The 26,182-nt window shown below is 57.1% G+C and overlaps 1 protein-coding gene across 1 annotated transcript in view; it reads left to right on the top strand.

The window, feature by feature from the left end:
* Positions 1 to 19,989, top strand: part of GTF3C1 (general transcription factor IIIC subunit 1) — an 86,010-nt gene extending 66,021 nt beyond the window's left edge. Inside the window, exons 25-38 of the mRNA XM_006756869.2 lie at positions 662 to 819; positions 2,942 to 3,084; positions 5,290 to 5,371; positions 7,065 to 7,177; positions 8,991 to 9,053; positions 9,793 to 9,886; positions 10,741 to 10,913; positions 12,090 to 12,377; positions 12,933 to 13,192; positions 14,402 to 14,682; positions 15,846 to 16,392; positions 17,048 to 17,093; positions 17,923 to 18,115; positions 18,909 to 19,989. Coding sequence (XP_006756932.1) covers positions 662 to 819; positions 2,942 to 3,084; positions 5,290 to 5,371; positions 7,065 to 7,177; positions 8,991 to 9,053; positions 9,793 to 9,886; positions 10,741 to 10,913; positions 12,090 to 12,377; positions 12,933 to 13,192; positions 14,402 to 14,682; positions 15,846 to 16,392; positions 17,048 to 17,093; positions 17,923 to 18,115; positions 18,909 to 19,118 — 2,651 coding nt within the window. The 3' untranslated portion in view covers positions 19,119 to 19,989. The remainder of the gene's footprint in view (positions 1 to 661; positions 820 to 2,941; positions 3,085 to 5,289; positions 5,372 to 7,064; positions 7,178 to 8,990; positions 9,054 to 9,792; positions 9,887 to 10,740; positions 10,914 to 12,089; positions 12,378 to 12,932; positions 13,193 to 14,401; positions 14,683 to 15,845; positions 16,393 to 17,047; positions 17,094 to 17,922; positions 18,116 to 18,908) is intronic.
* Positions 19,990 to 26,182: the final 6,193 nt, after the last annotated feature.

The raw sequence follows: 26,182 nt of genomic DNA, 5'->3' as shown, positions 1-26,182 counted from the left end.
TGACTTTGGGCAAATCGCTATGTCACATTCCTCCATTACAGACCCAGGATAATAACTATATCTTTCCATAGGGCTGTTGCAAAGTATTATAAGTTCATATATGTGAAAAGCTTAAATCAGTGCTTGGCACATAGTAAATAATCCATCCTGTTAGCACTGTTATCCGTTATTAGCTCCATTGTGCCAGGTGCAACACTAGATGTTTCCATCTTGTTCGGTCCTCAAGGCAGCCCTGTAGGGTGGGCCTCGTCCCCACGGTGCACCAGAGTTCGCACATCTCTGAGGTCACAGAGCAGCGGAATGCGGGGGTTCCACTCATTTGCCAGGCGTGCCCTGAGTGTGCTCCACAGGCTTCTGTGGAGGTGCCTTAAAGGGCTTAGCGCCACAGTAAAGGCGGCTTGGAGACGGGCAGACAGCTAACAGGAGGCTGCATTCAGGCTACCCAGCCTGCCTGTGAAATTCCACCAAAGAGAAATGGTGGAAAATGTCGGGAGGGGCTGCGTCTTTTGTGGTTAGTTATACAGCTTCCGGGCCCAGTGAGACTCTGATAACTGAAACCCTTGGTCAAGTCTTGCTGGCTGGGCAGAGACCGTCCCTCTGCAGAGTGACAGCTCCCCACCAGTTGTTCTAGGCTCACTCCCTTCTCCCCTTGTGCTCTTAGAAGAAGTCCAGGAAGAAAAAAGCAAAAGTCTGCGTTACCATGATGAGGCTGACCAGAGCGCCCTGAAGAGGATGACCCGGCTGCGTGTGGTGTGGTCCATGCAGGAAGACGGGCTGCTCATGCTCTGCCGGATTGCCAGCAACATCCTCAACACCAAGGTACTCGGCCACAGTCCCCACCGTCCCCACCGTTCCCCGCTCCTCCCAGCCTCCCGCCGGCTGATCTGCTTGTCCCTTTCAGGGAGTTCTTTCCTGTCCAACCCACACAGGAACTTTGTGGCCCAGGGGGCTGCTCATCTCATCTATCCCAACTGGTCTCTGGGAAAAGCATTTCCCAGAATCCTACCAATTAACACCCCTCCCATTTTGCACATTTCTTTCCAGCCTTAGGCTAATACATACGAATCTTTGCCTGGCTGCAGGCAAAGCAGACCAGAGCTGTTCTCTCTTCATCAGGAATCTAACTAACCCTTTCCCGTTCCCTCCTCCCACCCTCATATGCCTGAAAAATTGTGGTTCCTCTTTCAGTAACTGCTCCTCCTGTATGGAAAGGCTCCACTGATCCTGTCTGGTGGGAGTGATCTCTGTTTTCTCCCTCCGCCCCTTGGACATACACTTTTTTTAAAAGTTTTTTATTTATTGACTGATTTTAGAGAGGAAAGGAGAGAGAGAGAAACATCGATTTGTTGTTCCACGCACTTATTCATTTATTGGTTGGGTTTTTTGTGTGTCTCCTGACTAGAGATTGAACCCGTAATCTTGGTGTATCGGGATGATGCCCAAACCAACCGAGCCACTCAGCCAGGACATATATTTTGGACATATACTGCCTCTGTTGCCTCTGGTACTTCTTGGCCCACTAGAATGGCTGTTCCTTAAGGCAAAGAAACTTCTTATTTGTGTTCATCGCTGTAACCCCCAGCGTGGTGCCTGCCTCACACTGCCCATCCAGTCGGTATTTGCTGAATAGTGTGGAATGGTGCAGTGCCCTCGCCCGACTCCAACTTTCACATGGTTCACTCCTCTGCCTTCTGCTCCACAGTCCCCACACTCTAACCAACTGAGCTAACCGGCCGCCCCCCACACTCGTGTGTCCTTCCTGCCTGTGTCCCTGATTCTAGATGGGTGAGGAGGGACTTGCTCCCTGTCTAGCAAACTCTCCCTCTTTCCTCTGATGTCACTGCCTCCAAGAAGGTTCCACAACCCAAACCAGAGTCCATCTCCTCGCCGTGTTCCCCAGAGCAGTCTCACCACTCGTGCTGTCTGGTTCCGCTTTGCAGCAAGGCCCAGGAGAGCAACCCAGGTGGGCGAGTCCCATCGGCTGGGTCACAGAGCCACCAGGAGAGTGAGCTCCACCATCGTCCAACCCAGGGCTTTGGCAGGTGGTAGCACTTCCAGGGAGATGGTGAGGCAGCGTCGTAAGAGCCCCATTGGCGCTTCCTGCTCTCAGCCGTGACAGCCAGGCGAGGTCTACTTCGAGGTCCTGTGCCACGATGCTCTGTCCGCAGGCTCGTCAGACCCCGTGACCACCTTCCGTGACTCTCACCCTCAGCCCCTCCTAAATTCCAACCAGTCCCTTCTCTCACAAAACACCTGAAAGGGACTGTTTCTGTTCTCTGCCTCTATACTGGCTTTTTTCATCACAACATGGGCGAGCGGTGTCTCCCTCCACCCACCCTGGATGCCACGGGAGGAGCCAGGAGAGGCCTGCGCCTGAGGGGAGGCGGACCTCCACTCACTCACTTGCACTTACACCATATTCGTAGGCTGTTCATTCTGGGGCCATGAGAAAATGCCTCATCTTCAAGCTCCTTCCTCTTCTCACATGACTGCCTTCCTACGTGACTGAGGTCCTGTGTCTGCTGACCTAGTGCATTCTGGGTCTGCTAGTGTAACAGACAGAATGTTTGGAGCACGCAAACTCTATGTAGCTAAGCCTGTGAAACCCTCTAACTAAGCACCTTTCACATATTCATAACTTCCCCTCGCGTATCGCCCTTCTAGTCGGTCCTACACCCAGCACCCTCTGAGCACCAGTCTTGTCCAAAGCACCTTCCCCACAGGACTCTGGGGCCTTATTTATTCCTCCCTGCCCCACACCTCACTCTGCCAGGCGCGTTGTTAGTGCCAAGTTAATGTGACGTGTAAGCACAGGTGGCCGTGCGGAGTGCCCACTGACGAGGGAGGCTCCACAGAACAACCTTTGTCCACTTGTGTGTGTCGGTGACCCAGGTGGGCTCCGAGGATCCTGACCTCCCGTCTGGCTCTGTGTTTGATCCAGGTGAAGGGCCCGTTCGTCCCCTGGCAGGTCGTGCGGGACATTCTGCACGCTACCTTTGAAGAGTCTTTGGATAAGACCTCTCATTCGGTTGGCCGAAGAGCTCGCTACATAGTCAGAAACCCACAAGCCTACATGAACTACAAGTAAGCCTTACTGAACGTCTTCCCTCCAGGACAGTGCTCCGAATGCTTCTGGCTCACTCTGCTCCTCCCTCGTCCATTTGCGTCAGGGTCGGGGTGGAACCCTGAGAGCACGCAGAGCTGCTCAGTACACGCCAGCGTCTGCCCTTGCTGCTGCTCATGAGGGAGATGGGCCTTGATTTGTTGAGGGCTGGGCCCGATTCTAGGCACTTTCTCACGCAAAGTATTGTTTAGATGTTGGGAAAGCCTAGGGAAGGAGGTTACAGATGGAGAAACAGGGGCCAAGCAGGCTGGTGACTTACTGGATACCACACACTTAGCACGTGGAGAAGGCGGGGCATCTGCCAGTGTCACCACTGTTTCGAGCACTCCGGGCAGCTCTTGATCTCCCTGTTGGTCACAGACCTCACTGTGGGAGCTAGCTAGGCAGGACTGGGGTCCTCGGATCACAGGGACTCAGCCGTATAGTAGCAGAGCTGGGTGTTCCCTAAGGGTTTCCCAGCCAGGGCCTGGCTGTGTGGTGGTGTGAGCTGGCTGGGTCGCGTAGCACCCCCTTGTGGTTTGTCTTTTGCCAGCGAGGCGGCCCCCTCCCCCCATCTCCTCACAGGGCCCAGGCAAAGAGCCAGTGCCAGCCTCCTCAGACTCCTCCTCCACGGGCATGGGCTTGAGTGGGGGGCACCAGAGAGCGTCCAAGTGTTGGGGGAGGTGCCCAGGCATAGCAGCCAGTGAGAGAGCGGGCCAGGACGGGAAACCTGGAGGGGTGGGAAGTGCCGCCTCCACCCACTGGTAGAAGAGCTTGGCTCTGGGTTGATTCTGACCCATGGGCTGCCTGCAGTCAGTTGGGGCCAGCCCTGAATTGTGGAGGAAACTCGACTCAGCCCAAGTTTCTCAGCCTTGGCACTGGCCATCGGGGCCAGATCACTCTTTGCCAGTGGGCTGTCCTGTGCAGTGTTGGAGGCTGAGCAGCATCCCTGCCTCTGCCCACTAGATGCCAGCACCTCCTCCTGTGTCTCCAGATGTCCCTGGGGGGCGGGGGGTGGGGGAGAGTGTGGGAGTAAATCAGCCCAGTTTGGAGCCGTTGGGTTCCAATACAAGGGGCTTTCCCATGTGAAGCCACTGTTCCCTGTGCACAGAATCTTAAACTTTTCTATCTGAAAGTGTTCTGATCACCTGGTTCAAACTCTCCTTTTTCCAGAGTAGAAACAGGCCCAGAGAGAGTAGGTGAGTTGTCCATGGCCCAGGGAGTTGGCAGTGAAGTGAGACCTGGGCCCTGCAGGCTGCAGGTGGCAGGCCTGGGTCTCCGTCTTCACTGCAGTCAGAACGGTGCGATCTAGGACGGGGTTCTCCACTCGGGCCGTTTCCTCGCCCGGGAACAGGATCGTAATTCCAATAGCAACCACACCTCCCGGGCTTGGCACATGTGTGACCCCGGCGTCCCTCCACGCTTACAGTGGAATGACAGCCTGTCTGCCAGCTCTTTGTGCAGGTTGAAGTGCTTGGCTCATAAGAGGCCAGCAAACTCTTGTTGTCTCTTTCTCCATTTCCTCTGGGCAAGTCAGGCTCCCTACATCCTGGTGTCTGGAGGTCTGTGGAGCGGACAGACAGTGCTTGGGAGGACGTTGGAGCTCCTGACAATAATGAGCACCGTGCCTGTGTGAATATTGTTAAAGTTACAGAACACTTTCACACAAGTCTTGACCAAGTTCCTGGGAGGGCAGTTGGAGTCACTGGTCTCAGCTTACACATGGAGGACAGAGGCTCAGAGAAGCCAAGGTGTAAAGTCTGAGCAGTAATCAAGGTGTAACTTGATTCAGGCCTGGCTTGAATCAGGTTTGGCTAAGCTGAGATCCTTCGTTTTTACAAGCTATAACCACTCAAGAGGTATATAAGAAAGTCACGCTTTATGGTTAGGCCAGTGGTCAGCAAACTCATTAGTCAACAGAGCCAAATATCAACAGCAAACGATTGAAATTTCTTTTGAGAGCCAGATTTTTTAAACTTAAACTATATAGGTAGGTACATTGTTATTAACTTAATTAGGGTCCTCCTAAGGCTTAGGAAGAGCCACACTGAAGGGGCCAACGAGCCACATGTGGCTCGCGAGCCGCAGTTTGCCGACCACTGGGTTAGGCGAAGCCAGAAACGTCAGACCAGAGGTCTGAGCGTGGAATCACTGCAGCACCAGCCTCATTGATCTTCCCTCTGCAGGGTGTGCCTGGCCGAGGTGTACCAAGATAAGGCCCTTGTTGGAGAGTTCATGAATCGAAAATGTGACTACGAAGACCCAAAGGTAGGCCCGGGCGGTGGCTGGCTCAGCCTGCTCTCGGTCAGGCTTTCTAGGTCCTGGTCTGTCCCCTGGGGCGCACGGTGCCTTGCCAGCCTCACCAACATGGGGGTTTCCTGCTCTTTGGGGAAATGGGCTGGGCAGGTCTTTGACTTTGGATATAATGGGATCTGGCTCCAGGATCCGTTTTTAAAGATGATTAGAATTTGACGTGCAACTTTGCAGTACTGCTGGGCCTTGGGCCTGTTTTGCTAAGGAAATAGGGCAGCTCTGCAGAAGTTATAAGCAGCTAGACTTCCTGGAACGCTTGCAGAGGAGACTCTGAGTGGAGCTGGCACAGTGGCTGACAAGGAAGGGCCTGTCTGTACAGACCCAGATGTCTCTGCTCTTCAGCTTGGAGCCCACTGCGTCCGCGCTCACTGAGCTAACACCAGTCTCTGCTGTGTGTGTCCAGCCTTGGCCAGGTGAGGCCAATCAGAACCGAGGGCCAGCCCTTCCCTCAGGAAGCCAGGGGTAGTGGGCTGCGAGAACGGTGCAGTCCCTGAGGGGAAGGCACGGGTCCGAAGGAGAACCAGGAGTGCTTACAATGCAAGGACAGAGAGACTGTCTCAGGGGCTTGAGGCTTTGTTTTCCCTACGCCAAGCCGTCTAGAGGAGGCAGTGTGGGCAGGTGCCGGCGGCGGGGGCAGGTCCGTTCTGTCACTGCACTTCCCGTCCATAGCAGTCAGCTCTCCATCCTCAGGCCAGTCCCCTCGTCGCTGCTGCGACTGGAACTCAGCCCCTCACAGCAGAACCCAAGGGCGAGAGGAACTGGGAAGGGGCTGCACTGGGCCCACTGGGCCTTGTATCATGGAGGGACAGCCTTTCCCAGAGACCCCGGAGGTTGCCGCCATTGGCTTAGACCTGTCCTGACTCATCCAGCTGGGCTGAGGGTGCATCCTCCCTAAACCCGATTGGAGCTGGGAAAGATTGGGACGAGGAAGTAGGCTGCCAACAGCATCTGCTGCAGAGAGCTTCCCGAAGGTGTCGGCACTGAGCCCAGACTCTGAGACTCTGAGGGGCCGGCTGAGGCCATGGCCGTGAAGGAAGGGGGCTGAGGTGGCCCGTGGGTGTAGTGCTGGGAGGTCCGCAGGGAGGGAGGGCGTTCATCCTGGTTGGACACATGGTCGGTTTGTTGGCCACACCACGGAGGATAAACTGGAGGAGTGAGACTGGAGGTGGCAGGGCAGTGAGCGGGCTGTGTTGTGATTCAGTCTGGAATGGGAAGGTCACAGTGCAGGTGGACAGAGGGGACTGGTTTGGTCCATGGTTGATTGGAGGCGGGGAGGAGAGGAAGGAGGTGGGCACAAACAGAGTGAGGGAGGGAGGAGCAGACCTGGAAGGAGGCAGAGATGGGGTACAGGCCTGCTGCTGGGGGTTGAGGTGGGACACAGCGGGTGTCCTGGGGACTGTGTGGACAGTTGGGGTCTTCCTGGGGCCAGGGCAGAGCTGCCAGTGCAGTTGTGAGGGCTGTCCGTGTGTCCTCCTTCCCAGGTGGACTCAGTGGGCGGGGAGCCGGAGGCGGGGCAGACAGCACTTCTCAGTTAATGTTTCTGGGCGGCCGCTGCCAGGGGAGTTGGTTACAAGATTGTCCTTGACATCTCTACTGAAGCCGCCCTTCAGGGAGGAAGTCCTAACATCTCATTCTCTCACGTTAAAAGGTGTGTGCCAACGAGTTTAAAGAATTCGTGGAGAAGCTTAAAAAGAAGTTTAGTTCCTCCTTAAAGAATCCTAACCTTGAAATCCCAGACACACTCCAGGAGCTGTTTGCCAGGTAAGGTTTTTCTGGGGGTTCAGTGTGGTCCTTGTGAGACAAGAGGAAATGTCACCAGCCTCGGGCCAGTGGTCGCACGTGGCCTTGCAGCTGAGCCTGCTGGCTGTCCTGACGCTGGGCCACCTCATCTCACGGTGAGCTGGGAGGCCACTGCCCCACTACCGGCACTCCATTCATCCTCCCTTCAGGGCTGCTGCTGACTTAATTCTGGTTGGTGTGCTTCTGCTAAGATTGCTCATGTTAGCCCTGCCCGTGTACTCAGTGGTTAGAGCCTCAGACCACACACCAAAGGGTCTCGGGTTCGATTCTCTGTCAAGGGCACATGCCTGGGTTGCAGGTTTGACCCCCAACCCCAATTGGGGTGGGTGTGGAAGGCAACTAATCAATGTGTCTCTCTCACATTGGTGTTTCTCCCCCCCTCCCCTTCTATTCTCATAAAATAAAATAAGATAAAAAATAAATAAAATATAAACATGCAAATTGCTCACTTTACATACAGGGGAACTCTGAGATGTAAGGAACTTGCCCAAGGTCACGATGCCTGTGAGCAACAGGGCCGAGATTTGAACTTGGGTGGGTCTGACTTCAGAGCTCCGGCAGTTTCCAACTCAGCCACTCGGCGTTTGGAGAAAACGTGGTTGGGTTTGAGCACAGAACCCCGTGCAAGTGTAAAGCCCTGTGTCTGAACCACACCTGTTTCCTCTGCTTAATCCCAGTGGGAATCTCCTCTTCATCATCCTCATTCATACAGTCTCTCTAGGAAAATTTATTTCTGAGTTTCTCCCGGTAAGGAGATGGCATTCGTCAATTAGTTCTAATACCTGATTCTGTTGGAGATTTTATTCTTTCATACGATCAGCAAACAATTTATATTGGGCTGCTATATGCCAGGTCCACGGATTCGTAGTCATTTCCAGGGTTGACACCCTTGAGCTATTTGGGAGTTTTGGTTTTTTAATGGCAGTAAACTGTGCCCGATTCCCCAGTAGCACGGTTTATATTCACATGTCCTGTTCACCTCTTTGTAGCTTTAAAAGAACAGAAATAATCTGTAATTTCAACACCTCATACAGCCGTTCCCTTTTTGGGTATTTTCTTCCAGTCTTCTTTCTTGTGCTTGTTTTTAATCATAATGAGCCCACAAGTTTATATCTTCCCATAACAATTAACAGCTCCCTGCCTATTAACAGTGTCTTGTATCGTTTCATAATTGTCCATAAATGAACAGTCCTCATTTTCTCAACCCTCATTTTTTTCACATGCTCATTTGATAGCCAGAATATAGTATTTTCTCATTTTAACTTATAGGTACCTATTTTCCTTTTAGTAAGTTTAACATTTTTTATTTTTTAAATTTATTTTTATCAAATTTATTGGGGTGACACTGGTTAATAAAATTATATAGGTTTTAAGTGTACAGGTCTATGATACATCATCTGTATGTTGCCTGAGGTGCCCACCACCCAAAGTCAAATCAACCCCCTCTACCCTTCACTGCCCTTCCACTCCCCACCTCCCACCCCCGAACCCCCACTTTACCTCTGGTAACCACCATACTGTTGCTGTGTCTGTGAGTTTTTGTTGGTTTGTTTTTCTTGTTTGCTCATTTGTTGCTTTCGGTTTTACATCTCACATACGATGAAATCATATGGTTCTTGCCTTTTTCTGTCTGACTGTGCTTAGCATGATATTCTCAAGTTTAACATTTTTTAAACATTTCAGCCAATAAATGGCCATCTTGAGCCAACTGCAGCTCGGTTAGTGAAGGTCTGCTATGTTGCACGGACATGCTTTTTTGTTGTTTCTTATGCAGATACCGAGTTTTGGTGATTGGAGACCAAAAAGATCAAGGAAGGAAAGAGGACAAACTTAATAGGCAAGTATTGACATACCGAGTGCCTTTCCTCAGCTGTCCGACTGGGTTGCCTACAGCCTCACACAGGGATCATCTAGGGCCACTCCAGCCTGCCCCCTGCTTTTGTATATAAAGTTTTATTGGAACACAGCCATGCCAATTCTGTATTGTCTGTGCTGCTTTCATCAGCACATCAGAGTTGAGTGGTTGCGATGAGACCAGATAGCCCACAAAGACTAAATTATGTATCTGGCCCTTTACAGGAGACGTTTGCTGACCCCTGACCTCCAGTGTCACTAGCCTGGGCTTAAGGTGGGCTGGGGAAAGGGTCTGAATTCTCAGCCCATGAACCTAAGCGGAAGTGGTTAGAAAGCCCAGCTTTCTCCCTGTCTTGGATGAGCAATATTCAGTTTGATTTGAACTCTGTGTTTCAGTGAGAAGCCTATTCCCTTTAGAGAAAAACTTGTTTAAAATTGGATGAAAAGAACATATAAATATTAACCACATGTGTTAATTGTCATGAAAACCTATTTCCAGGTTATGTCGCCCCCCTTACCCCCGAGGCTGACACGTTTTTCCTGCAGAAATTGACCAGTTAGTAAGGCTTAAAGCCCATCATGCGTTTTGTTTTGGTCTATAAGTAGTTTGGGTGTTCAGGTCACTTCTGTGAGATCGGAACTGTTTTTTCAATAAGAACTCTGTCTCCCGAGCTTGCCCGGTGCCCTGGCCTCACGTTCCTGTGCTGCCCCTTCTCTCTCAGCATGGATGACATCCACTACCTGGTGCTCCAGAACCTGATCCAGAGCACGCTGGCCCTCTCCGACAGCCAGATGAAGTCCTGCCAGTCATTCCAGGTGCGTAGCGAGACCCGGCAGCAGGCTCGGGGCCAGGGTCCCTGCAGAGGCCGGTGCCGTGCGAGGTTTTGCTCATGCTCTTCTCAGCCGTGTGGTGCAGGGCCCTGGCTTCTTCTGAGACTCTGGCCCTCACTTCTTCCATCTTTCAAGTGTGGGCAGAGGACCCAGTGACCTCCAAAATCCAATGCTTTGATGAGAGGTGGACATGGGAGGGGGTGCGGCTGGGATGGGCAAGGTCCCGCTCGCAGGGGTCCTTGTTCAGCATAGAGAGGGAGGACATTCTACCTGCAGGGAGAATCCCTGAGGTTTGAGGTGCAGACACCTGTGTGACCTAGGCATCCAAGGACTGCTTTGCTGTGGAGCATAATCAGGTTGGAGGAGGCAGCACATGTAGAAGCAGGGACAGCATTGGCTGGAGGCTGCAATGAGAAACCATGGCAGCGGGAACTCGGTGGTGGCAATGTAGGCGGCACGAACCAGATTCACTTGGGAACATCTTTTAGGAGTAGAGCCCCCAGACATAGGACGTGTTGGGCGAGGAGTAAGAGAAAGAGCGGATCCCTGGTGATTCTGCGCTGATTCCTGGTGTCTTTGCATCTTAAGAAACAGGTGTGGGTGCAGAGCCTTCCTTTTTCTCCAGTCGCCTGTCCTTCTCTGGTCTCGGGTGTGACATGATGGTGGGGGAAGAAGTTGACAGGCTCCCCCCTCACACCCCTAGGTGTCAGCTCTGGCCTCCCCGCCCCTAGTCCCCATGCCAGTTGCTTCCCCTACAGACGATCGGCTCAGGCTCCTAAGCACCTGCCCGTCCTGCTGTGCCCCTGCCCGCCGCTCACCCCCGACTCACTGTGTTGCAGACGTTCCGCCTGTACCAGGAGTATAAGGACCAGATCCTGTGCAAGGTCTTCGTGGAGTGCCAGAAGAGGAGCTTGGTCAACCGGCGCCGGGTCAACCACACGCTGGGCCCAAAGAAAAACCGGGCCTTGCCCTTCGTGCCAATGTCCTACCAGCTGTCCCAGAGCTACTACAAGTGAGCACCGCGCAGGAGCCCTGGGTCTGGCCTGGGGAAGGGCAGGGCCCATGTCAGATGCCGAGCTTGTGTGGGCGTACGGTTCACACTAGTGGTGTTTTGTGTTGGGGCATTTACCTCTTGCCGGTGGTCTCCCTTTGTCCTGTCAAATTGGATAAGATGAGTTTCTGATGTACTGCTTGGTCCGGTTAAAAGTGCACCCTCCTGATTGGTCTTAACCTCCGTCCCTGGTCCTCTCAGGGCGCACAGCTGCCCGTCTCGCAGGCTCACGGGCTGTGAAGCCGTCAGGTGTTGCTCAGACAGCCGGCCGCAGCACAGCAGCGACCTGAGCGCTGGGGTGCACTGTTGAGGGTCTCCGCCCTGGGGCCCCTCCTGCCAGGAGCACCCCTCAGCTCACTCATGGCCACAAGCCTGGCTGGTCTGGCGTTCTGCACCCCCAGCCTCCTTAACCACCCCCTAACAGTCCCGGGAGTTCTCCGTGGCAGCTCGTCCCGGGCTGGCTCCCCCTCCACGCTGGCCTCCTGACCAGGCCTCAGACCTGCAGTGGCTGCATTCGGAATCAGAACAACAAAAAGGATTAACTTGTTCCTTCCCTAAATGCCATCCTGAGTGGCTCTCGGTCCCCTTTCCTTTCCAGAGAGTGGCCTGGGCGGCAGAAGACGAGTCCAACAAGGCCATTTGACCTTGAGCCCATTCTCATCTGTGAGCTGAGAAGCAGTGGTCACAGATCAGGAGGCCTGTGGGCCCCTCCCTCTGGCCTAGACCCGCCGTCTCTGCTGTGACAGAGTCTTGGAAGGTTGACTTTGGGCAGAGGCGAGGGCTTGACTCTCCACAGTCGCCCTTGGAGACGGGATTGAGCACACGCATGTCCCCTCCTCTCTGTGTGGTTCAGGGCTTGCCTTGTGCAAAGATTATTACAAAAAGTACATCATCGCCCCAATTTGGCACCTTGTGTAGTGAGTGCCTGGGAGGCACAGAGTTAGATGAGAAGAAGTGGCCTGCCTTGAAGGTGCTCAGGTGAGTGGGGAGGAGGGATGCCTAGGGCTGAAGTGCGGTGCTGTCGTTTGAGGAGAAGGGAAGCAGCGTGTGTTTGGACCACAGTGGTCTGCAATGCGCACAGCTTCCAGGTGAGGGCTCCCACCCCGTCCTCAGCAAGGCCCTCCCTTCTGTCTGTAGGATCTTTACGTGGCGATTTCCTAGCACCATCTGCACCGAATCGTTCCAGTTCTTCAACAGGATCCGGGCCGCTGGCAAGTTGGACCAGCCTGATAATTTTTCCTTCAAAGACCAGGATAGTAACGACTCCCCAGATGACCTGGTGGCATTTTCTTTGGACGGCCCTGGAGGACACTGTGTGGCCGCCCTGAGCCTCTTCTCTTTGGGCCTCATTTCCGTGGATGTCAGGATCCCCGAGCAGATCGTGGTGGTGGACAGCTCAATGGTGGAGAACGAGGTCATTAAGAGGTAAGGGCTGCGCCTCGGCCGTCTTTTCCTCATCCCTGTGGCGTCTGCACTTTTATTTGCTCGGTCACCTGGTCTGCATTCATGCCACAAGCACGTGCTGGCTTTCCCGTGTTGTGTCAGCACTGGGCGCTGGCCGGCAGAGCATAAGTGATGCCTTCAGACTGGTAATTCCAGTTCCACATCAATGCAGGCCTTCTGCTGGGGCGGCTGGCACCAGGGGAGCCAGGGGCATGACGGCTGTGCCAAAGGGGGGGAGGACATGGTATAGTGGCAAGAAGGGTTGACAGAGAAGGAGGGAGTGGCACAAGTTCCTTGATGGTGTAATAGCTGAACTGGGATTTAATGGGAAGTAGGCATTTTAGTGGACAGAGACTAGAAAGGTTTTTCCGGCAAAAGGAACAGCCTTGCAAATGGCCAGGGGTGTCCACAGGGACCACGGCTGTAGCTCAGGCCTGGTCACAGGCACTGTCTGCTGGGATTGTGTGCCCGGGAGGGAAGCAGGGCAGCAGGTGGGCAGGGCCTGCGCTCGGTCATCGGGGCACTTTCTTCTCCCAGCCTGGGGAAGGACGGCGCCTTGGAAGAGGATGAGGACGAAGAGGAAGACTTGGACGAAGACCCGGGGGGCAAGCGCCGGAGCATTGAGGTGAAGGCCCCCCAGGCCTCCCACACCAACTACCTGCTGATGAAGGGCTACTGTGCCCCCGGCATCGTCAGCACCCGAAACCTCAACCCCAACGACAGCATCGTGGTGAACTCCTGCCACGTGAGGTTCCGGCTCCGCTGCAACCCCAAGCCCACCCATCTCAGGTCCACTGGTAAGTGCTGCCCCACCCCACCCAGCTCAGGGGGCCTGGTGAGCGCTGCCCCACCCCACCCAGCTCAGGTCCACTGGTAAGTGCTGCCCCACGCCACCCAGCTCAGGTCCCCTGGTGAGCGCTGCCCCTGGCCCAGCCGGGCCCCAGGCCATGACGCCCACCTCCCAGCTCTGTAGGCCAAGCTGGTCAGGGCTACGCAGAAGGAAAGCGCCTCCCAGCCTGTTGGCCAGCTCGAGAAGCACGTTTCCCAGGTGCCTTCCTGCGGCCAGTCAGTGGGGCCCCAGCTGCGCTGCCTTCTCTCGCCATCGCCCATGCACCTGCTCCCAGCCCTGCCCCCACGCCCCAGGCCTGGCCTGTTAGGCCGGGCAGCTTTTTCTCTGTTTCTGTCTTTAGTTCTTCTTCTGGTTCCCTTTGTAACTAAATGATGCATTGGTATGAAAAATGAGTATTCCCCTTACATTTCATTATCTCTCACCTCCTTTACTCATTTTTAGACTTCTTCTTATTTCCACTGATTACCTTTGAAACTTCAAATAACTGACTTGGACCTCTGTTTCCTGTACCCTCAACTTTAGGCAGTCTCTCCCCTTGGCATAAAGCGAGGATGTTAGGGCCCTCCCTCCCTGCATGTCTCGTCCTCCTTCCCACCCCTTTCCTGTCTCTGTCTGACCTTCTTTGTTTTCACGAATTGAGGTGGATGGTGTTACCTTTGGTTCATAACCACAGTCAGTGTCCTGTGCTTTGTCTGGAGCTGGACCCGGGCAGGTAGAGCTGAGCTCAGACTGGTCTTAGCAGAGGCACCTTCGCAGGAAGCAGCAGGAAGCAGCCCGGCTAGTGTACGCAAAGCAGGGACTTAACGGAAGGTCCGAGTCTCTCTCAGGCTCTGAGGGGCTGTGAGCACAGTGTCGGGAAGGGTGGGGCCCAGGGCCAGCGAGTTGAGGACCTCCCTCCAGAAGGTTGGGGTCACAGTTTTCGGACCCCGCCTCGCCTCTGAGTCTTGAGCAGGAGAATTATACTGGCCCCGCAGGAACCCAGCCCTGGTGGCTGCAGTCAAGGACCCAGGGGCATGTCGCAGGGACCTGACTGCCCGGGCCCACCGTGCCCACCGTGAAGGTTTGGGAGCGGCGAGTTGCGGTGGAGCTGCCCTGACACGGTACCACTGACGCGCCAGCCTGGGGCGGGCTGACCCTCGTCCTCCTGTCTCTGCAGCCCCTGCTCTGGAAGAGCTGGCCGTGGGAACCTCCTGCCTCCCTGGCACGTTCACCAGGCTGATCCACCGCCGGGAGGACACCTGCAGCTTGGAAGAGTTTGTGCACCAGGTGGCGCTGTCTGGCTATAAGCCCGCCGACGTGTCTGCCTCCTTGGAGGTCCAGGCGGCCATCGCGGCCACGGGATGCTTTGGGGTGGACAAGGCGGAGCTGAGGAGACGCTTCTCCGCCTTTGAGAGGGCGGATGGTGAGCGCGCCAAGACCTTCACAGACTACGTGCAGGTGAGCTTGCTCGCAGGTAGCCTGGGGCCGGCGAAGCACTAGTTGCGGCTCACAGGCCAGGGGCACACTGCGGGTGCGCTGAGTGTGGGGCGTAGCGTGTAATGTTTTAAAAACTTGAATTCGTTGTCACCATTTAAAAATAGGAGATTGGCCTATAAGCCAGCTTCTCCTGAATGTTAAGAGGTCTGTCCACACCGGGCCCTGCTCCTTCAGCCCACCTGGCTGGAGCCCTTTTCTCACCACTTGACCTGCTGGGACCCATTAGCTTCAGTGACCCTTAAACCCAAGACTGTCGCAACAGAAGGGCCTCTGCAATGGAGCGCCGTGGGGCCTGCTGCCCTCCTCGCACTGTCCATAGTGGGAGGCAGTGGTGATGTCTCCGAGACGCCTGCCTCGCAGTGTCCTGGGGGAGGGGGAGAAGGAAGGCCGTAGCATGTTATCAAACAAGTCCTAACGCGTACGAGTTCAGAAGGGAGAGGTGGTGACAACTGCTGTCCTTGAGGTTCGCTTATTCATGGGCGTTTTGGTGCATCTGGAGCCTGGGGGGCGGGGGGCGGGATGGCTCAGGGGACTCCCTGAGCTCCTGGTGCCTGGCCCAGAGGCCCGAGGGCGAGTGCCCACTGCTGACCTTCCCCAGACCCACTAGGCCTGATAGAGGTGGTTCCAGGCAAATCCGTGAGCCCCAAATTGTGGGTTTTTAATAGAAAATGTAAAAGAAGATGGTGACACCCTGTGCCACTCCAAGGGTGCAGCTCCTGGGTAAGGACAAGGACTTGGGAGGAGGGCACAGGAGAAGACGAGGGGGCTGTTGTTCCTGTGGAACAAGAGTGGGTTTTGCAGAACTTGGTGACGCTCGGAGCGTTGACTTCTGTGGGAGGACGCTGGCCAGCAGGAGACCTGTAATGTCACATCAGGTTCGAGGGTGCAGTTCACGCATCTGACCTGTTCTACAAACAGGCACACAGCCTAGAGAGGGAAGGGACTGCCCCAGGGCCACACGGCCCGCTTGGTGGCTGCCTGGGGCTGGAGGCCCCGCCTCCTCCTCGCGTTGTCTGCCTGATGGCCCTGGGCACTTGATCAGGACACTGGACATCAGGCAGGGGACACAGACCCTGATGATCTGGGGTCCCGCCCAGACCCAGCGTGTCCCCTGCTTTTCCTAGGACCTCTTGGAACGACATCAGGTGCTGGAAGTCGGCGGCAACTCCGTTCGCCTGGTGACCATGGCCTCTGCCCAGCCCTGGCTCCTGCACTCGGTGCGGCTGAGAGGGAAAGACGAGGACACGGAAACTCAAAGAGAAGACCCCCAGGCCAGACCCCCAGAGGGGCCTTCCGGCGAGGACGACCCTGAGAGGCAGGCACCACCTTCTCAGGGCTCCCAGGGCAGCAAGAGGCGTGCCAGCTGGGCCAGCACCGACCCGGTCATTCCGCGTGGGGAGAGCGACCCCGAGAGTGCCCAGGGGCCCCCAGCCAAGAGGCCCACGCTCCAGGACGTGCGCTTGGGCCCGAGCCCCAGGGCAGAGGAGGGGGCAGAAACGCCGGCACCTGCTCTTCCTGTAGCTCCTGAAGACACAGGTGCAGGGGACCCCCTCCCAGGAGCATCAGAAGCCAGACAGGAGGACCAGGAGGGAGTCGGAGTACCCGGCTCCACAGGCCAAGAGCAGCTGAGCTGTCAGGCCCAGCTTCCAGAGGGTTCGGAAGACGCGAGAGGTACAGAATCTTGTTCCACTCCCTGGCCCCCTGCCCATCCATTCTCTGTCCCTGGGCCTGCCCGTCCTCCAAGACCTGGAACCTTTACTTCAGCTTCCATCGGCTCACCTGGAGGGAGAGGACTGAGTGCTTCCACTAGAGGGCAGGGGCTCTGCAGCTCCTGGGCAGGCCTGGGCGTCCCGGCAGAGGCTGGTGGCCCTGGAGCAGGCTCTCCGCGTCCCGGTGGAAGGGGCAGTGGCAGAAATAGGAGGGTGCCCCCCTCCTTCAGGCCTGGCCCTGGCTGACCCTGCCATTTCCCTGTCCGCATCGCAGCAGGGGCCTCCTAGGTGCTTGTCGGGATGTTTTGTTTGGGGGCTGTTTCTCCGAGGGCTTTACACACCAGCTCTGTGGTCAGGGCTCTTGGTGGAGGGCGAGGCGTGACTCGCCTCCGCTGGGCTCTGGGAACAAACCCAACCAGGTACCCGCGGTCCATCCAGTTTGGTTCTGGGGGTCCTGGCTGCGGCCTCCGTGGCCGCCACTGGAGGATGGGCTCCGTGCGGAATGGGATTGTCCCTTCCTTCACAGCGACGCCCCTCAGCCCGGGGGTACTGGTCGAGTGAATGGGGTGGGAGAGAGGCTCCACCCTCTGAAGTCTCCCGTCCTTTCCCTCTGTCAGGCTCGGCAGAGAGCGGTGCGGCCGGCAGTGTCTCCCGGGCAGCACGGTGAGTGGCCCAGAGTCAGGAAGCCTGGCACAGCAGTGACTGGGCAGCGTGTCCTTAGGGTCCCCGACAGGAGGCCACAGTAATGACAACATGACGGCCTGTCACAGTATCGGGTTTGCCCAGCACAGGGGTTCTCGGCCGGGGACACGGAAACGCGTGGGAGCGTTTGGTGGTCGGGCTCCCTGCGGGACGAGGCAGGTGCTCCCTGCAGCGACGGGGCCCACCTTCTGGGCATGTGCAGCATCCGGTTTGTCTCACAGTGAGGGGCGCCCCCACTGTGTGCATGGCCTCAGCTTGACGGGATGCGTGTGCTCCTGGCTCCCGAGAGCTCAGCCTCCGTGCACCCAGGGCCCAGCCACAGCCGGTGTCTAGCCAGTCCAGAGCCTGTCCCACACCTAGGCCCGAGTGGCAGACCAGTCACTGGGTTAGAGTCTAAGGAAAGTGTGACTGGAAGCCCCTACATGACACAGTAGAGCTGCAGTGAGACCTCTGTGAGCCCGGCCTGGGTGGAGGCAGCCGCTGGCCCAGGCCCAGCTGGAGAGGGAAACCCGGAAGTCAGCCCTTCTCCATCCCTGCCAGTGGCTGCGGCTGAGTCTGGGCAGGTCCCACACTGGTTCTTTCCTCGGCCGGAGCTCTTGGGCCCTGGGGTTGGGACCCCGCTGCCCAGGTGGGAGGGAAGGGGGGGAAGAGCAGAAGGTAGACCATCCTCAGCCTGTGACCTGGGCCAGACCCTGGACCTCTCTGAGCCTGTGTCCCGTCCGAACCGGGGGCCGCGTGAGCGGGCCGTCCCCCTTCCCGCCAAGCCTGATGCCCGCTGCCCACCCTGCAGGGACTGTGAGAGCGTCTGCTTCATCAGCCGCCCGTGGCGCATCGTGGACGGCCACCTGAACACGCCGGTGTGCAAGGGCATGATGGAGGCCGTGCTGTACCACATCATGAGCAGGCCCGGCGTCCCGGAGAGCTGCCTGCTGCAGCACTACCAGGGCGTCCTGCAGCCCATCGTCGTGCTCGAGCTGCTCCAGGTGCGCCCCCCCGGGGGTCTCAGAGGGATGGGGAGGTGGGTGCGGCGGCCACATAAAGCGCCACCCACATGGGGCGACAGATGCAGAGATTGGCCCACCGTCCTCCTGGCAGAGCGCCAGGCTCCTCAGAAGAGCCCCTGCTCCGGGTGTCCCCGTTACGTGTTTCACCTCCGCTCAGCCCTGCACTGAGAGGTCTGCCCTCCGGGGCAGCTCTGCCAGCAACAAGCCCCACACCTGTGTCCTTCCTCTGACACCCTGGCACGAGCTCTGCTCAGCACTCTTCCCCCAGCCACCTGGGTCCCTGTCCCGGCTGGCACTCCCCGCGGCCTCCACCAGCCCCAGGCTGCTGCTCAGCTTAAACATGGAGTCCTGGCTCTTATCTCTGACCCTTTCTCTAGCGAGGGCCACAAGCTCACGGCCCACAGGCAGCCTGGTGGACGAGTGGCGAGCCCTCATGGGTGGCAGGGAGAGCTGGAGACATGCCTCAGCCTCCTGGGGGCAGCTGTGTCCCCGCGGGCCCCATCGCCACCTCGTGCCCACGGCCATGTGTGCCCAGGGGCTCCAGCTCCCCACAAATGGAAACCGGAATTTCTTGAGCCTTGAAGCATGTGTCGGCCAAACAAAGCCCCATCTGGAAGCAGCTTGGCCCAGGGAATGCTGGTCACACCGTTCTCTCTCTGGCCTCCTGATATGTCCCTACTTGTCACTCAAGGCCAATGCAGGTGTCCCCTGTCTGGGAAGGAGCAGACGTGTCCACAAATGCGCCTCTCATGCTGTGTGTCTGGTTCTCCAGGGCCTGGAACACCTTGGCTGCATTAAGAAGCGCTTGCTAAAGCCCACGGCCGTCTCGCTCTTCTCCAAACCCGTAGTGGAAGAGGCCGAGCCGCCCTCCAGCCTGAGCGAGAGTTGCATGGCGTTCTATGAGCCCACGCTGGACTGCACCCTCCGGCTGGGCCGTGTGTTCCCCCACGAGGTCAACTGGAACAAGTGGATCCACCTGTGAGGCACCTGTGGCCACCAGGCCCCTCCCATTCAGGCGCTGCCTCCAGGGGTGGGGCGAGCTCCCCTGGGGAGGGGCCTTCTGCCTTCCCTGAGCCGGCCTGGAACTCAGGAAGAGGCCACCTGCCTGCTCTCTGCCCGACTGGCCCGGGAACCCTGGAGTTGTAGGGAGCGGCTGCACGGAGACTTCGGCCCCTGCCCTTGCTCTCCCTCTTGTTGCCGGGCCTCGGCCGTCACTGCAGACACATTTCCACTGCCAGCGAGCTGCCTGCTGTTCTCTCTGGAGCCTCCTGAGTGGTGTGAGTCTGAGAGGCCCCAGCAAACTTCTCCACAGGCCTCCGAGGTGTCGGCCATCGAGGAACTGCGCTACTTGTTTGGGCCCCGAGCCTCCTGTATGGACCTGAGTTGTCAGCTGCTGGCCTGTGGGGGTCCTGAGCGCTGGGCTTGGGTTTGCCCTGTCCGTGCACACCTTGTGTCCCAGATCCCAGCACACGGCAAACTCCCTGGCTCCCAGGAGCCCAAGTGCCCCTGAACACCGGGGCCTTGTGGGGACATGTCACAGTATAGAGCTGTGTGCCCTGCCACCCGGGCCCCTCAGAGACTGACTCCTGTCCAGGCAGGACGTCTGACCCCTGGGGCTGGGGCTGGCCGCCCAGAGAGGAGCCTGCAGGCCCCTTTTTAGCCTGGCACGCCCCCTGGCAGGCCTCCAGCTGGGTGGGCACGCCCTCCTGCTGGCAAGAAACCCAGAGATTCTGTAGGTTTGGGGTTTGTTTCACTTTTCAACATCTTTCTTCATTTAAAAAAAGAAAGAAAAATCGTTTGGCATGTGTTTATTTATTGTTCAATTACAGTGAAGTAAAATACATTCAGTTTTGTGTGTTTCCTGAGAGTCTGTTCCTGGGGGAGTCCTTGTCTCCAGCTGCTGCACAGCTGGGAGTGGGTGTTCCCCGTGAAACCGGAGGAGAGGGAGCGGTGGCTGAGCACGGCCACCTGCACCGCCCGCCTCCCAGCGGGCCCGGCTGTTCCTTGGCAGCAGCCATGCAGGTGTGCGGCGGGCCCACCGGGCCATGGGGCCGAGCTCGCAGGCCTGGGCATGGGTTTGGTCCCTGGAAGCTCTTTTGTTTTCGTTGCCAGCATTTTAAAGTATTGGTTTCACATTTTTTAGGTCAGAAGTTGGGACATGCCCCCCACACCCCAGTCAGCACGGCCCACCTGGGTCTGGCCTCAGCCACTGAAGCGTCCGTTCCTTACACAGCCAGCCCCCTGTGCACGTCTGACCTGTGGCACTGGCCTGGCCGGCCGTGCGGCCTGTGCTGCTGTCCTCCCTCCCCCAGGACCTGGCCCCTCCAGGCCTGACTCCAAGGCCAGGGACAGGAACATGGAGTCTGGAGTCCTGAGGGTGAACCCAGCACAGCCAAAGCCTGGCCAAGTCTTAGCATTATTTTTTTCTTCCTTGTCACTTTTATTCAAGTGTGAAAGGGCAGCGTTGGGGGTGATTTTTTCCAGGTCAAGTAGGACTATGGATGTGGTCTGCTTTATAAACATCAAATACTTGCCAATGCTGGTGATCTGGGAATGCGTCGTGTGCTAGAAGGAAGGTAGGTTGGGCATCTTGACGTTCGCATTCCAGAACGTTCGTTACTCAGTGTCTCCCTCCCAGGAGGGCAGAGGGGCTGAAGAGCACCGAGTGCCCGCACATGCAAAGTCCTGCTAAAAATTCCACTTACCCTAAAATTCCAAGGAATTCATTCAAATTACAAAACTTCAAACCTCATTCTTGTTCAGAGATACACTGTTTTTAAAGATTACCCGTGCCCCAGGTGGGGGGCACTTCAGGCAGCTGGTGGGGAGATTGGACATGGGGTGAGGATGCACCTCAAGTGAAGCGATGGGGCTTTCCTATGGCGACCTCTGCGCATTCCACAGCCACCCCCTCCCTCCTTCCTTCCCTCCATCCATTCCTCCTGCTGCTGCCAGCCTCCGCGCCCTCTTCCTTTCAGGCTGCCCACGCCCCTGGGCTGAGTGATCTCTGCCCTCTCTCTTCCGCTGACCACCCATCCTTCCCTTAGGCCTTCGACCCACTCTGCCAGGGGTTCTCCACATGTGCGTGTGCATGTGTATGTCTCCCTATATGTGTGTATCTGTGCGTGGGGGTGTGTGCACCCATGTGATCTCCCCCCCGCCCCCGCCTTAGTGACCTCACCACCTGCACTGCCCAGGGCCCAGTGCGGGGCCACCCATCCAAGGAGAAGCCAGCCCTTGTTGAATTCAAGAAAAGAACCTGCCAGTTCACCTTGGTCCTCATTACCATGTCCCCATCGCAGAGGATGGCTGTGGCAATGGTCTAGGGCCACCTCTGTAAGCCACCGACAGCGCCGGCAGAGGAAAGTGGAGTCGCCTGGACAGCAGAGCAGCAGCCCAGCACCTGTTCCTGCTGCTTCACCTTAGTCCAGGCTGTAGGCTGAGCTCAGTAAAAGCTGACGGGGTGGTGTGATTTTCCCACAAAAAATCTTGACAAAGTGGTAACATTTTCTTACTTGAAATGTGCCAGACACTGTATCTGGCACTTGTCTCAACAGGCAGGCATACAAAAAGGTATGTCCAATCAGTGTACCCATTTCACGTCTGAGGAAACTGAGGCCCCAGGAGGCCCAGTAATTTCTGCAGAGTTGGAAGTGGATCTGCTGGCTTTCCAGCTCAGACTTGCTGCCTCAAATGCCGCCTCGCCTCTGTGACACCACTTTCCAGGGACAGGGTTCACCCTGGGGTAGGCAGCCAGCATTATGCTGGGAGATCCCCACGTAGCAGAATGCAAAGGGTCTTCCTCTGGAGCCATCAGTTTTTGAAAAAAAACATTTGTTGCCAGTACGGATGGGGAAGACTCACAGCTGCCCCAGAAGATGAGTAGTGCGGGAGGGGCTCGTTCCATTACAGACTCCCAAGGAGACCCGTCTTCATCTTTCTGTGGCATCCTAGGTCTGGGGCCTCCCAGCCCACTGCCTTTCAGTCACTGCCCTGCTATTGATTCACTCATTCAATATTTTTTAGTGCCTGCTACGTGCCACACTATTCTAGACTCTGAAACAGCAGTGAATAACGTAAAACCCCTGCACTAGTGGGACAGAGTAAAGACGATAAGTGTGGGGAAAACCAAAACCAGGGAAGTGGGTGCTGCAGTTTTGAGTAAGGGACCCGGTGCAGGTCCCACTGAGGTGACGTGTGAGCAAAATCTCGACTCCTCTCGTTTCCTCTCCATGTCCCTCTCTGCTGAGAACTTAGACTTCTGACTCCTGATGTGATGAATGGGCTCCTGGGACGGAAATGCATGTGCTCACCCTTTCACCTTCCCCGGGAAGGCCTCTTCCTGACTCCCATGGTGCATCTGGGGCCAGTGTCGCTGGGATGGACCGGGAAGGGCTGAGCACAGGGTGCCAGCAGCCAGACAGGGAACCGCGTCCCGGATGGGAGTAGGGAAGAGGCCTTCCCTCCGGCAGGAGGAGGCGGAGAGGAGCCCAGCACCGGAGTGAGGTGCTCAGTCTCCGGTGACTCTGGGCAGGTCACTGCCCTCTGGGCCTCCTTAGTCAAGGGTAACGTGAAGGGCCAGGCCTGATTCACCCCCCGCCCTGCCCCCACCCTCCCTCTCACAGCAGGCGTCCGGGACAGCCGGATGGCAGCCACGGCTGAGAGCTCCCGGTGACTCGAGGGGGGAAGGGCGTGAAGCTGGAGTTTGGGGTTCTTCCAATCCTGGCAGGGGCCGCGTCAGGCTCAGAGCATTCTGGGGAGAGCTTGGGGATGGCCTGGGGCCTTCCCTACTCACGTACCTCAAGGTCCAGGGCAGTGGTTCTCAATCTTCTGGCCCTTTAAATACAGTTCCTCATGTAGTGACCCAACCATAAAACTATTTTCGTTGCTACTTCATAACTGTAATGTTGCTACTATTATGAATCGTAAAGTAAATATCTGATATGCAGGATGGTCTTAGGCGACCCCTGTGAAAAGGTTGTTCGACCGCCAAAGGGGTCGCGACCCACAGGTTGAGAACCGCTGGTCCAGGGGACTGATTTCAGGCATGGCTGGCTCCAGGAGCTCAAGAGAGATTCCCAGGGCTATGTCGCCATCTCCCAAGTCCGCTTTCCTGGTGCTGGGAGGCCTGTTTCCTCCTGGTGCCCCAGCAGCTCAGCAATCCCAGGAGAGGGTGGATGGGCCGGCTTGGGCCACCTGTCTTTCCCTGACGAGGACTGTGGCCGCAGGGGATGGGCTGCTCGGTTGGCCAGGCCTGGGTCCGTAGCCACTCCACAGCTGGAGCCAGCCATCCCCATAAGGGTGCTGCACAGGGAGAAGCAACGGGCACCCACAGGTGTCCGCTGAGTTTCTTGCCTCTTGACCTAAGTCCCTATGAGCAGAGCACAGTGAGGAAGAGCTGGACGTGGGCTCTGGAGACCAGAGCTCCGGTTCTGACTCAGCTTTACTCAGTGGGCGACCTCAGGCAGGTCGCCGGCCCATTCCACACCTTCCTTCGCTGCAGAGCCTGCGATGGAAAGGGGCTGGGCCCGGAGCAGCATGTGGCTTCTGTGCAAGGGGTGTTGCTCCAGTCCTCCCCCCTCTTAAATGCACGGCATTAGCAACTCTGGCCTGGACTTTGGGTGACAAAGACCACCTCCCCCACCTCCAGGTGCTCAGGGCTTGGTCACACCTCCAGGCCTTTGCTCAGGCTCCTCCAGCTGCCCGGAGGCTGGTGCACCTAACAATTCCTATTTGGTTTTCAGAGTCCAACAAACAGCACATCCCCCCTGTAGCCCCCACCCTCCCCTCTGATGCCCCTCTTGGCTCCCCTCCCTGGCGTCCCAGGGCCGGCCCGGCCCAGCTTAGAGAGTCAGTAGTACACACCCCTTCCCAGTTCCATGTGTGGCCATGACGTTGGTGCTTGAAATTGGCCATGGTGGATGTATTTACACCATGAAATGAGCAAACGCTACAAATCGGGCTTTATTGAGGGCCTCCTATGTAGCAGACAGGAGAAAACAGTGAACAAAATAGTCCTTCCCTCATGGAGCGTCTATTGGCTCCATCACCTTTGTCTCTAGCATCTGTTTATCTCCATCCACCCATCGAACAGTTCTTCCAGCTTTTGCATCTGTCTCTCCATCACTCATCCATATTCACCCACCAGTGTGCCTGGAGGCCCAGCCACCACCCGGCCATCTGGACTCCTCCTACACCTCCATCCTCCCAGTGGGCCTGCTCCTGTCTTCGTTTTGCACCCGTGTGTATGATCTGAGCTCCGCCAAAGATGGAGTCCGTCAAGAGCTATGTCTGGCTCAGGCCAGAGCCCCGGTCGGACCCAGGAGTTCCCCTCCCCCTTCCCCCCCCTCCCCCAGCACACAGCTGTGTGTGCGGAGAGCTGAGCAGCTGCATTAGGGGACCAGGTGGCTCCTAGAACCTGTTGCCCCCAAGAGGGTGAGAAAACCACAGCCCACCTTGGCTCAGGTGTCTCCAGGGTGATGGTGGGTGGTGCGGGCTGTTCGCACATATGCAGGAGCCGTGGTTTCACATTTGTGCTGCCCTCGAGCCACAAGCAGCCTAATCCAGATGAATAATGTTCTAGAACTTTCCACACCACGGACTCGTGTGTTCTCTCAGTGACTTTTCCCAACCGCTCAGTTTTACAGATGAGTCACAGAGAAGCTTTCAGATGGACCAACGTGTAGCTCAGACTTGCCCAAAAGGAGAGACGAGCCCGAGCTGTCTGCTTCAGGCCTGGCCCTGCAGCCCGGTCCGGCCCAGGGAGGGTGACAGGCGGGGGTCCCAGTGGGGTTCCAGGCTGGGTGGGGATTCCCCTCAGGGCCCTAGAGTGGCCTCTGAGTCACCTCCCAGCTGCCTTCACCATCCGGATGGTCTTGAAAAGTCACCTCTAAAGGTCAAGGCTCTTAGGGGGAAAACAGTCCATTTTCTTTTAAAAAATACGAGTGAGGCGAGTGCGAGATGCAGCGTTTGTATCACCGCCTGTGCAAATGGTGCTCAGGACGTGCCTTCGAGACATGGCTGAGAACTGTCTTCTGGCTTCTTAGTTCACATTTCATCGGACTTACAAATCATCAGCAAGAACGTGACCCCTAACTCCCCAAGGAGTACATGCGAGTGCTGCGTCCTTCCTGCCAACTCCCGCTGCCCCGTCCCCACCCTGAGTGCCAAGGGGGTCCCCGGGCCTGTGCTCCCACCCTGTACCGAGCACTCGGCACAAGGCCCAGCACGCACTGTGCTCAATAAATATTTCCTGGGCGCATAAAGGGAATTTAAATACGGGCAGAAGGAGCCAGAAAAACCATTTTTGGGGGGCGGGAGGCTGTCTGAAGAGACAAGGCTGACTGACTTTAAGCCCGGAAACACCTCCTACCCACCCCACCCCACCCCCGCCCACGCAGTGCCCCTCTGCAGGGTGGGGATGGCCGCAGGCCCAGGCTGTGGCTGCCTTCTCGCCCCCACCCACCTTCAGCACAAGCCTCGGTCCCGCCTCAGAAGGAAGGAAGCTGACGTTTATTGAGGGTCTGCTCTGGGCTGTGCACTAGGTGGGTGACGGCACTGATTTCTCCCCGAGGGCAGCGTGCCAGCCACATGTCCAGACAGGAAGTCCCAGCCTAGAGCGGGACCAGCACCCGAGGTGGCACAGCCAGGAGGCGTCAGAGTGAGGCTCAGACCTAGCTACAGGCCTCTCCCTGTCCCCAGGTCTTCCCACCTGATCAGGAACTGCATGGTCTGCGTGCGGCTCCTGGAGGGGCAGGCCCCGGGGGCGGGGCTTGGTGTCTGTCACAGGCAGTGTCCTGGTCCCAGGAGGCCTGTGGGCAGCACTGGACCAGATTCTCGAATGTGACCCAGGGGCCAGCCCATGTGCCCTGCAGGGAGGGAGGCTGCCACCGTGTGTGCACCCGTGCGTGCTGCTCGCACACGCAGACACGCCATGTGCCCTGAGCCACACTCGCACAGCACCCACTCCAGGCTCAGGGCCCTGGGAGACCAGAGGCCACAGGCCTCTTCCCACCACCTCCCAGGCGCCCAGGCCTCGCCGCCCGG

The sequence above is a fragment of the Myotis davidii genome, unplaced genomic scaffold (assembly GCF_000327345.1).
Source record: "Myotis davidii unplaced genomic scaffold, ASM32734v1 scaffold934, whole genome shotgun sequence".
In the NCBI taxonomy this organism is placed as follows: domain Eukaryota; kingdom Metazoa; phylum Chordata; class Mammalia; order Chiroptera; family Vespertilionidae; genus Myotis; species Myotis davidii.
Note: the sequence above shows the minus strand (reverse complement) of the source record. Positions and strands in the feature narration are given on the sequence as shown.